General features: G+C 37.8%; 1 protein-coding gene across 2 annotated transcripts in view; it reads right to left on the reverse strand.

Moving 5' to 3' along the window:
• The window catches only part of LOC130861656 (S-adenosyl-L-methionine-dependent tRNA 4-demethylwyosine synthase TYW1), a 179,959-nt gene that overhangs the window by 51,139 nt on the left and 116,057 nt on the right, over positions 1–12,763 (reverse strand). For both annotated transcript variants that reach the window (XR_009055602.1, XM_057750717.1), the window contains exon 14: positions 7,763–7,873. Coding sequence is in view for 1 of the 2 variants with exons in the window: in XM_057750717.1 (XP_057606700.1) it covers positions 7,763–7,873 (111 nt within the window). In the remaining variant the exon portion in view is untranslated. The remainder of the gene's footprint in view (positions 1–7,762; positions 7,874–12,763) is intronic.

Here is a 12,763-nt window from a genome sequence, read left to right on the forward strand (position 1 = left end):
TAAGTAAGGGATAACTAAAATAAAAAGAGGTTCTCTCTCTCCCTCTCTCTCTCACTCACACACACACACACACACACACACACACACACACACACACACTGGAGGGGACAGAATGACGTTAAGTGAAAAGCCCACAATGAGCACTGCAGAGCAACCCTGACCCCACAGATGGCAGAGTTGGGAGGGGCCGAAAACTCAGATGAGTTCTGCAAAACCCTCTATCCAGATGGCTGTTCAAAGACTACTAGCATACTACACTCAGATGACCTTTGCTGAACATAAACTAGAGGAGACCCAGCTTAGTTACAATAAATAAGAGAAGCTTCTCTGTTACCCTTCTGATTTATAGAATTCATTACACTGAATTTGGGTTTTAGCGGAATAAAAAAAGCAAATAATAGTTTAAAAAATCTTTAAGAAAGCGTGGCTGAAAAATTGTACTAAACTTGCCCAAATGTATTAAAAAAAACATGAAAATGATTTATTCGTAAGTCAAATTAGTCATAAAAATGAACCTTACTTCACTTTAAATACTGTTTATGAGGGACAGATTATATCAACAACCATGTAGACAGTGGCTAATTCAAAGGAATTTATTTTTAATAATTAAAAACTGAGTTCACTGAAGCAGAGGTTTTTAGGTCAGATCTTATATTCATGACAGTGGCTTTGGAAAATACTTCAATATTGATTATTCAACAACAATAAAGCATGAAGTGCTAAGGAGAGGTCTGGTTTGGAAAGGAAATGAGAGAGAGATTGCCACAGGTCATCACTATGCCTTCACATTATACTTCCTTGTACGTTTGCATGCTTTATTTTCACATAAAAATTCTCACTTTAGCCAGACAAAATCCTCTGAGCTGGGCAGTATGGGTAACTTCCTGAGCCAGTCACGGAGCCCGAGCCTTCGCCATGACAGAACTGCCAAGGGTAGAAACCAGCCTCAGTGAATGGTCTCCCTGAGCTCCCCCCTCAGTTTGGCTCCTCAGCCCCGCCACGCCGGTCCTTCCCCCTCTACATGGGCTACTTCACTTCGCCCCACACTCCCGTCCACTCCACTGATGACTGGTCCAGACCTGATTCCTGATCACACTTGCTCTGACTGTCTAAAGACGTTTCATTTTCCCTCACATCACTGCTGTCTGCCACCTTCTCATCCCAGCGGCACTCCTACTCCCAGCCCATTTATCACCAGCACCAAGCTCTTTCCTGACAACTCTGGAAAAACAGTGTCCTCAAGAAAGCAGATGGGTACAATGTGGCAACTGAAAGCATTCACTCCAGAATCTACAGGCTGAGGAGTGACAAGTGGACCCAAAGAAAGTTCCTGAAAGAGCAGGACCACTTACACATCTTCACGGTTGTGGTGAAGTCACAAATTACACTGGTGACTTCTGGATGGACCACACTGCTCCACAAGATGTGGGCCATCCTGTCTTCTCACGGGCTGCTGAGCAAGTTTACCTGGGGATTCAAAGTCTGTGGGAAGAGCAGTATTTTGGCTCTTGATATTCTACTTAGACTGGGTGTCAAAAGACTCCTGATATTATTGTTTTTGTCCCTGATAGTTTGAGGAGAGAAGAAGTGTTGTCTACATGACTTTTTGCTGCAATACATGTCACTCATTTATGTTAAAAATGCTTCAATAGCTGCCCCCACCCCTCCCCCAGCCCACGTTTCTCAGCATAGCACGCAAGGCCTTCTTACCAGACTGCCCCACTGAGCATCTGGTCTTTCCCTGGCTAAATTCTCCACCATCTCTTTGATCTCTGGCCAGGAACCGCTGTCCCATCTAATCCCAATCTCACCATTTCCTGTGCATCTCTCTCATCAGATAACCGGCATAACGATGTGTCTAAATCCTGAGCTCACAGTGGGCGGGGGCTGCGCCCTGCTCGTCTCTGTACCCTCAACCAACCTCTTCTAAAGAGCAAGTCACATATTCTTCTATGACATTGAACTCCAGAACTCTTTTCTGATCTAATACAAAATTTCATTCATATTTTTCAGGATTTTTCTACTCTTCATTTAACGATTATGAACCACCTGATAACCATTGGGTAGGTACTGCTACACACATGAACAGCTGGTAATATTCCTTACGTCTGTGTGCAGAAAGAGAGGCAGGCTATGCTAAGACATTTGTTTTGCAAGATGCATCCTGCAAGGATTGAGCACTGTAGACAGTCACAGTGCTAACGGAAAGAGAGTTTTAAATCATTTGACAACAAATAATTACTGAGCACCTACTCTTCTCAAGGTGCAGTGCTAGGCAGAGAATACAAAGATGGTATTTCATTTACAAATGCATTGTGTTATGAAAGCTTTTCAATAAGGCAGATGTTTACAACACGAAACACATTTTCACAAACAAGTAAGCAAATAACGATGGTTAAGATTCCCAGGCTAGCAAATATAGGCCCATTTAAGCCTAATGAAGCTAAACTACATGTTAATTTACAGGGAATGGAACAGAGAAATATTTTACAAGACGAGCAGTGAATCAATATAATAGAGAAACAGCTTCTATTGATTCATTTTAAATAAGGTGCTTGACGGAAAGTGATCTAAACATTTACTGAACCCAGGCATATGTTACCCCCTTGAATTCTCAAAACACGTCTATTAAACTGATATTATTCTAATTTTAATACTGAGGAAATTTAGGCTCACGGAGGATAAGTAATTTGTCCCAGGCTACACCAGTACATTTCAGGAATGTATCAAAGCTTACACACCTTTCCCACCTGAGACTATGAGAGACCCCCCTGCACTCTCCACACATATACACGTCCAGGAAATCCAGGCAAAGGATATGAATGGTATCTGAGCGCCCCAGGCATTTTACTAACCCAGGGTCACTGTGTATTATCAATTTCACATCTTCTGGGCATTTATGTGACCTTGAGGTACTACTAAATTTTAACACTGACCCTTTTTCAGGGTTAGGCCCTGGGAGACTTTTTTACCACGAGCAGAGGTAAGGGATAAGTCTCCCAGTGCCACTCTGTGTCAGTGTGTGAATTTTTTCCTAATTCATCCTTTCACTAAAGGTGAAAGGGCCTAGTCTTCTGTCTCTACACCCACATCCTGTCTCTACTGGAGCTGCGGAGTACCACCGGGCATCTCCCTTCTTCTAACCCCTAAGAAATTCCCATACAGATCTGACAGATTGACTATTCTCTCAAAAAGATGTTTACCATAACATTTACTTCTAAGTGCTTGTTTCTGAAGGAATTGGAGGTTATCTTAGGCTGCCATATTGCTAGCTCTTACCAAATGTTTTTTGGAGAGGGCTTATTACTATTATTTTTAAAACTCGTACATTTTAGAAAACCTTACTCTAATTAATAAGACAGGGACTTCCCTGGTGGCGCAGTGGTTAAGAAGCCACCTGCCAACACAGTGGACACAGGTTCGATCCCTGGTCTGGTAAGATCTCACATGCCACAGAGCAACTAAGCCCGTGTGCCACAACTACTCAGCCTGTGCTCTAGAGCTCACGAGCCACAACTACTGAAGCCCATACACCTAAAGCCTGTGCTCCACAACAAGAGAAGCCACCACAATGAGAAGCCCGCACACCACAACGAAAAGTAGCCCCTGCTCACCACAACTAGAGAAAGCCCGCATGCTGCAACGAAGACCCAATGCAGCAAAAAATAATAAATAATAAATCAAAAAAAAAAGACAACAACAACAAAAAGTTGCCTTTTCAGACATTACATAGTTTACTGAATAGGAAAGCATGCCTTCTCCATTTACTGATTTCATTTCAATCATTTGTATTATAAAAGTAATGCATGCTCACTGCAACAATTCACACAACACAGAAATATGAAAAGTAAAACAAGCCTTTCCTCCCCTTCTCCCAAATAGTACACTGCTAATGATCTGATATGTAGCCGTCCATACTCTTCTTATATAAATGTATCTAAACATACACTGTTAAAAATTTAATCAAATAATTATTCTATAAGTTGTTTTGTATCTTAATAGTATACTATTTTCTATAAACACCCCTTTTCCTACTTTAAGAGAAAGATACTTCATTAACTCTCTGGACAAATGAGAGATGAATTTAATAAACCATGTGATCTAATCCTCAAAGGCCCAAGTACTTCATATTACAGGTCTCCTACCAGAGACAAGGGATGATCACATGCTTTCCCCGATATAACACAAACTACTGTCTATTACCTTATATTTTATGATTTAAATAAGACATTTAAAATTGTGATGAGATTACACATTTCTCCAAGATTTTTCAATAAAAAAATCTCTCAAAGTAGTTCATTTTACTTTTGTAGATTTTGCCTTGTTCAATAAGACATCCATTTCCCAAACAGCATATCCAAATTTAGAAAAAAAAAATCTGTATCTGTGACTCTTTGACGAGGCCTGGCACATGAAGAGAGCTCAGAAATATTTGTTAAATGCAGGGATAAAATAGTAAAATGGAAATCTTGTTTGAAAGAAACTATGTCATTATAACATCTCAGCTATAAGCAGAAGGCTTCATCTGTTTCCTAGTTATGTTAACAGTTTGTCCAACCAGAAAATGCTCATCAGAGAATTACACTGTTTACAAAGTAGCCATTTTTCTTTAAAAAATAATTTTGGTTGATTCTTTTTAGATTATAAACTATCTGTTCATTATAGAAAACATGACTGCAAAGAAAGAAAGAGAAAAAAAGGTGACGGTGCGATCCAGCCAAGTGGCTTAATAATAGAGGTTTTACTGCAACATAATTTGAAGCAGCATTCTTTAAAAGCTAAACCATAAATTAAAACACCACTAATCCCTGGCGTCGGCAAGGTTTCCTTAAGCTGATGCACGTATTTAAGATGCAGTTTGTATCTCTGCATCATTAGAGTTCTTGCCAAGAGTAGCCTTTTGAAATTAAGAGCAATTTTAAAAGTGTCTTTGACCTGACATTCAGACAGCAATATTTCATCTGCTCCTCCCACCTCCCTACCCCTCCAGAGGACAGTAATACAGAATGCTGGACTTTCTGAAAGACAGCTGTAAAACTGAAATATCCGTTGATGAGAGAGTGCATCCAGCTTCATAAACATAAACTGAAGAGTGGAGCTTTGAGAGACTGGGTGAATTTTCTGGTCACTTTCTCTCATTTTGTGTATTCTTAGTTGTGCAAGAAAGCCATCTGCCTCTTAACACTCTAAAGCTTGAACACCATCTCATACTGATGACTTCCACATCATTATTGCCAGGCCCGTCTTATCCCCAGAATGGCAGGCTTATATAACCTATGGCTTAGTTGAACCTACACTTGGATATTTAAAAGCCATCTCAGATTATTAAGGTCAACTCATGCAATTACTTCCCAAATTTGCCTCCCTTCTCCACTGGTCTTTTCCATCTCAGTAAACTGTTCCACATCCACACGACTGCTTAAGCCAGAAACGCAGGTGCTATTCTTGATTCCTTTTGTTCTTTCATTCCCTACATGTCACCTAACAACAGGTTCTGTTGATCTACTCCCGAAATTTATCCCCAATGCACACAGTCCTCTTCAACTATACCACCAATGACCTTCCTCAAGCCATCACACCTCTTGCTGGGCAATCATTTTGTTACCAGTCTACCTACTTCTACTACCGCCCACTATAACCCGCCCTGACAACAGCAAGGTGACCTTTTAAAATCATACATCAGATCATATCACTCTCCAGCTTAAAATCCTTTCCTAGTACATCTAGTATTAAAAAAGCTTATCAATAAACTTAGTATAAAATCTGATTCTGTTATCCGTGCATGAAAGACGTGGCAAAATCCGCCCCCAGCCTACCTCTCTGATTCATCTTGTACCACAGTCAACTCCAGCTACCCCAAAGATCACGTAGGACCTCTGTTAGTCCAGCTGTGCCATCTGCCCAGGATGCTCTGACCCCAAGTCTTTGCATGTTGTGTTGCTTCTTAATGTTCAGGTATCAGTTTTTAAAAGAGTCATCTGCTCAGAAAAGCCTTCCTGCTTGTGAAATCTAAAACAGCTAACCACAATATCTAGCAAAATAGCATATGCATTTACCCTTTGACACATCACTCCACTTACAGGTATCTATCCCAAAGAAACACTGGCAAAAACATGACAGAGACAACCAGACATTATATGCCTCCTGCTGGAAGCATACACTACCACCAGTGAAATAATCCTGAAATGCAAACACTCACACACACACGTCTGATCAGTTCTCTTTTGATCTAACTACCACAGGAACTGTAAGGGGCGGACGAACATGCAATCACCAAAATCTAAAATATAAATATGGGGAACTAACCAGCATAAATGATTCATTTTTTCCAACAAAATAAATTACAAGGGGGAAAAAAAACACATGGAAGAGGAACTCATAGATTAAAATAAATTTAAGAAAGAAATAATCCAATTCTGACCCTTATTTGGGTCCAGATTAAAAAATACCTTAGACAATTGATTTAAGAAGATGTGGAATATTACTCAGCCATAAAAAACAATGAAATATTACCATCTGCAGCAAAATAGATGGACCTAGAGAATATCATACTAAGTGAAATGTGTCAGAGAAAGACAAATATTATATGATATCATTTACGTGAGGAATCTAAAAAAGGGTACAAATGAACCTACGTACATAATAGAAACAGACTCACAGACACAGAAAACAAACTTACAGTTACCAAAAGGGAAAGGGAGGAGGGGAAGAGTAAATTAGGAGTATGGAATTAACAGATAAACACTACTGTGCATAAAATAGATAAGCAACAAGGATTTACTGTATAGCACAGGGAACTATATTCAATAACCTATAATGGAAAATAACCTGAAAACTATGTGTGTGTGTACGTGAATTACTTTGCTGTATACCTGAAACTAACACAATATTGTATATCAACTCTATTTCAATTTAAAAAAATACTGTAAAAATACTTGAGATTATTGTTAAAACTGTTTAGTTGTGAGAACAGTATTCTGAATAAGTGTTTAAAGTGAGTGCACAGATGTAGAGAACAAACATATGGAAACCAAGTGGGGAAACTGGGGGGGGGGGGGGGGGGGGGTTGGGGGAGAATGAGTTGGGAGATTGGGATTGCCATGTATACATTACTAATAAGAAAAAAATATCAAATTGTACACTTTAAATATATGTAGTTTATTGTATGTCAATTGTATCTCAATAAAAGCTCTTAAAGAAAAAAAATTAAAAAAAAAAGCGAGTGCACATCTTTTATAAATACATACTGTAACAGTCATGGATGAATTGTATAATATGGGGATTTGCTTCAAAATAATAGGTAAGGGCAGGAAAAGGGGCAGGAGTATAGTTGAAACACGAGTTGGTAATTTTTGAGGCTGGGTGATGGATGGATAGGGGTTCATTACATCAGTCTCTCTGCCTCTGTACGCATTTCAAGTTTTCCACAGTAAAAGTTTATTTAAAAGCCAATCATTTACTCATTACAACAGTATTTTATTTCTCAGCATATTAAAGTTACTACGTAGTGAATAGTACACACATTTTCTATTGACGGTCTACCCCTCACTAAAACATGAGCTTTTTATATGTGAGAGTAAATGCTTTGTCTTTACCACTCTTATCCCCAATGCCGAGCACAGTGCCAGGATCTTGATTAATACTTCTGAATGAATAAATAAAACATCCAGGACCTCCTAGAGAGTTTTAGAAGATTGTAACTCCACCATGGCCAACAAAGCCTCATGGGAAATGTGTCCAGCACTGGCCAGCAGGGGCTTACCTTCACCTCGATGAAGTCAGGGTTTCCCAGGGACACCAGCTCGGCATAGGCCTGGAGCTCATCCACGTTCCACGCTTTCACTAGAGTCAGTCTGTAGACAGTACGCTGTTGCTAAAACAGAGGAAAAGACAACTTTGTTTTTATCACCTAGGAAGATTTTCAAATTTCTTCAACCCACAGAGAACCCAGGCAAGGTGAAATCTGGCATGAACTTCTATAAGTTGAAGTTACATTTTGTAGAAAGACGAACAAAATGTAAACAATGTCATAAGACTCCCAGAAGCCTTATAAAGGCACAGATACTGGCATATTTCTCTTCTCTCACTTAACAGTATCCAACACTAGATAAGACACCCAAAAGTTTCTTAACGAACACGCTGAATTCCATTTAGTCAGAAATAGTAAAGTGACCAAATAGTTTTAGATTATTGAAAATTAATTCAAATAATCTTCAGGCTTTCGGGTATTAATCACTCAAGCTATTTACGATAAGAATTTCTAATTACTCCTGTCCTTTTTCCCGCTTTCTCATTATTTAATGATCTCTAGTTGGCGAACTGTCAATGTTTCCATGTGTTTATCACAAAACCAAAAGAGGTACTGATTTTCTGAAAAGCAATTACACAACAGTCATGCAAGCCTTCAAAAACATTATACCCTTTGACTTTGTAGCTCCCTTCCAGGACCCTAGACAAATTATTACAAGTTCAAAGACTTATTCAAACATCTCCAAACAAAATGATTAATGATAGTTTAAAATCTACAACAAGAGTGGGGGCAGAACCTGTGACTTGCCTATAACCAGTAGAAGATGGCAAAGGTGATGTGATGCCTGTGGTTACGTGCACATGATGACATCCACCTGCAGCAAGTTCCTGAGTAGTATGCATGCTGCTAAACCTCAAACCAGGCTTTAAGTAGCAAGGCTCAAAATAGTCAAGAGAAAAACAAAATGAGGTAAGAGATGAACAAAATGATACCAATCTCTACATGACCCCAACGTTCACAGCAGCATTATTTACACCTGCCGAGATATGGAAGCAACCTAAATGTCCACCAACAGATGAATGGATAAAGATGTGGTGTATATAAACAATGGAATATTACTCAGCCATAAAAAATGAAATTTTGCCCTTTTGCAACAACATGGTTGGACTTGGAGGATATTATGCCAAGTGAAATAAGTCAGAGAATGACAAATACTGTATGATATCACTTATACATGGAATCCAAAAAGCATAACAAACTAGTGAATATAACAAAAAAGGAACAGACTCACAGATACAGAGAACAAATTAGTGGTTATCAGTGGGAGAGGATGGGGGGAGGGGCAAGATAGCAAGATAGCGGTAGAGGATTCAGAGGTATAAACTATTGTGTGTAAAATAAGCTACAAGGATATATTGTACAACACAGGGAATAGAGCCAATATTTCATAATAACTATAAATGGAGTATAACCTTTAAAAATTGTGAATCACTATACTGTACACCTGAAACATATAATATTGGACATCAACTATACTTTAATTAAAAAGAATGCCAATCTCTCTACTTTTGCTTATATCTGAAGATAACCAAAGGATGAACAGTATTAGGCAACCATATCAGAAAATGTACTCAAAACTTATTTTTTAAATGCAGTGTATAATGCACGAAAAGATACAAATCTTCCAAATTCCCTTTATGTAGCTAGAACTCACCCAACGCCAAAACCTAACAAAAATGGAAGGGAACTGCAGGCCAACCTCACTTGTACTTATATATGCAAAAATCTTACAGAAATTTTAGCAAATGAAATTCAGCATTCTGTTAAAAATTCGAGAAATGCAAAGATGATTCAATATTAGACAATATATTAATACAATTCATCACGTTAGTAGCTCAACACAGAAAAGTCACGCAATCATCTTACAGTCACACAAAGAAATTTCACATAGTTTAAAGCCCATCCCTGATTTTAAAACAACTGAAATGAACAACTGAAAAACCATCTGGTAAACTCAAAAGTTAAAAAACACATCCTTAACATAAAGAAAACACTCTCTAGTCAGAGTCCATGTCATTCTTAGAGATGTAAAAAATAAGAGGCGTTTCCACTTAATCAGACTAACAGCAGAATGTCCACTCTATTATTTTTATAAACACTTCCCTGAAAGTTAAAATCAAAGCAATAAGGCAAGAACAAGAATAACTGGACAGTATAAAAAAACAATTACTTGTAAATGATATTTCGTGCTTCATGGAAACCTAAGAAAATAAACTAAAAATCAGATTAAGTAAAACTGGCCAGTTACCAAATAAAAATATAAAAAGTGAACCGCTTTCCTAGCATAGAGCAGTCGGGTAAATGTGAACTCTGAGGCCATACTGAATCCCAGGCCACATGCTAGCCATCTTTTAACTCTCTGTCTCAGTTCCTACCTGCGTAAAATGGGAGTTTACACAGGATTAAAAGTGTTCATCTACATAATGCTTAGAACCATGCCGGAAGCAGTAGTCATACTAAGTATCAGCAATTATATGCCATATATACGTGACATATATACCATATGCATAATTACAAAATACAAGGCAAAAAAATTCTACTTCAACTGTAAAATACCTCTATAAAATACCTGATGATTATTTACGAAATAACATGAATAGTGAAAAAAGTAAACTTTTCTGAGGTCATAAAAAACGAGCCTACATGGGGAGCCGTGACAGATCCCTAAATATAATGTAATTCCAATGGGAGTTAAAAATTCCTTTCAGCAAATCACTGGCAATGGTACCAACACTAACAATAGCAAAGAGTCAGCAATGAGTCAGCCCTTACTATGTGCCAGCTGTTGTTGTGTTTAATATCTTAGCAAAGAGTCCAATATTTGCCTCATCTTTGCAACAAATCTTACAAAATAGGTTTATTAGCTTCACATTATAGATATGAAATTGAGGCCTAGTGCTGCTAAATAAATGTCCCCAAGTTGCACAGTTGGAAAGCAGCAGAGCCAGGATATGAACCCAAGCAGATTGAATCCAGGGCAGACTATCTCTCGTTGCTAAACCTTTTCAAATTGTGAAATAAATCATACAAAGAGAAACGTACACAAAACATGAATGTACAGCCCAAGGGATTAACACAAAGAAAATACCCATCACCCAGCCACCAACCATTCCCTTTACCCCAAAGCTATCTAACATCCCGACTTCAACATTAACGTTTAGATTTTTGTCTGTGTTTGAGATATATAAACATGGAACAGTATATTCTCTTTTGTCTTGCTTCTGTCATACAACATTGTGTTTATAAAGTTCACCCATGTTGCTGCATGTTGGGATTTGTTCATTTTCTTTGTTTTCTAATATTCCATTATATGAATATACGATAATTTATTCAATCATTCCCCTATTGATAGACATCTGGGTTATTTCCACTTTTTGGCTATTATAAAATAATGCTGTTATCTCTCATAACACTAGAGTTTAGTTTTCCTGCTTTAGGGAATTTTATGAAATGCCATTATGACATGAATTCTTCTACATCTGGATTCTTTCTCTCAATTTCTTTCACTGAGTTTGATGGTGACTATAACTTCAGATACATTTTTGTTGCTGTTTAGTACTCCAGTGAAAGTTGTTGGTTGGTTGGCTGGTTTTTGTTTTTTACCAGTTTGGGTCTCTTACAAAATAGCATTGCTGTGAGTGTACTATACCTGACTCCTGATGGACAAGAGCAGATATGTTTCTTGGATGTTCCTAAGAGTGGAAATGCTGGACCACAGGATGTGCAGACATTGCCACACTGGTTTCCAAAGTCCTTTCACCACACTTCCACCTGCAGTGGATCAGAGTTCCAGCTGCTTCTCTTCTTCAACAACACCTGCTGTTAGTCTTCTACACTTTAGCCATTCCTGCACTGTTCTATTTTGTATTTGCCCGTTTACTGATGAAGTGGAGTATGTTTTTGGCCATTTTGATCTCTACTTTTGCGAGGTACTTGTTCAAATGTTTTGAATATTTCTTTATTGGGATAGCTGTCTTTCTACTACTGAGTTTTTCAAATTCTTTATATATTATCGCTGTAAGAATGCTGTTATAATGGTATTAGAAATATTTTCATTCACTCTATGGCTTTCCTTTTTGCTTTCTTCATATCTTTTGATCAACAGAAATAACTAGTTTTAGTACATTTACCTTTTATCTATCGCATACTAATGTTCAGATTGTTAAATACAAAAAGAAAAGCACTATGGGGTTACTAAAAAAGGAATGTCATTAGATTTTATTTCAAATTCAAATTATCAAATTCACATTCTGGGTTTTCCTGTGTCTGTAGGGAGCCTGCTTGATGGGATGGTTTTGGAGACTTTAAAGTCTGTTTAAAATTAGTTACAGCAGTTCTTAAAGTCCATAGAAGAAAGTGGTGTTATACTCCAGTCAGATCAAATTAAAACAAAAACTGAGTATAGATGTTGTTTGAGAGGTGACAGCTGGAATTTCCTTTGCAAAAGACACACTTAACACTTTATTTTATCCTTCTTTTAGATTAAAGAAAGAAGAAGAAAAGATAAAATTGGAGTACAAACTGGATTATATTGTAGTAATTTAATTTGAATAAAACCTATTTTTTTTCCCAGTCTGGGGATTTAGTTGGTAATTTTAATTTGCATAGTTTCTGGATCAGTTACTACTGCAGGATTTTCTGAATGTGGCATATTATCTGGCAGGGACAGGGATGGTGTAATACTATGGAATGTAAAAGTGAAGATGAAAGTATCCAATTCAGGAAAAAGTTTAGCTACTTTCTGTTCAGGCTACAATGTGATTTGTAAAATGTCATAATGCAATTTGTAAAAAAAAGGTCGAGTAGTTGGCATGTTATAATTTCATGTATTTTCTGTTTAATTTGAGAGTCTAGGACGTTCCCCAGCCAGTGGCAGTAACAAACACAATAAAATTGGGGGAAGGGGTGGATCTGAAAGTAACATCACAAGGAATGTGCAGCTGGGCTGTGCAG

The sequence above is a fragment of the Hippopotamus amphibius genome, chromosome 9 (assembly GCF_030028045.1).
Source record: "Hippopotamus amphibius kiboko isolate mHipAmp2 chromosome 9, mHipAmp2.hap2, whole genome shotgun sequence".
In the NCBI taxonomy this organism is placed as follows: domain Eukaryota; kingdom Metazoa; phylum Chordata; class Mammalia; order Artiodactyla; family Hippopotamidae; genus Hippopotamus; species Hippopotamus amphibius.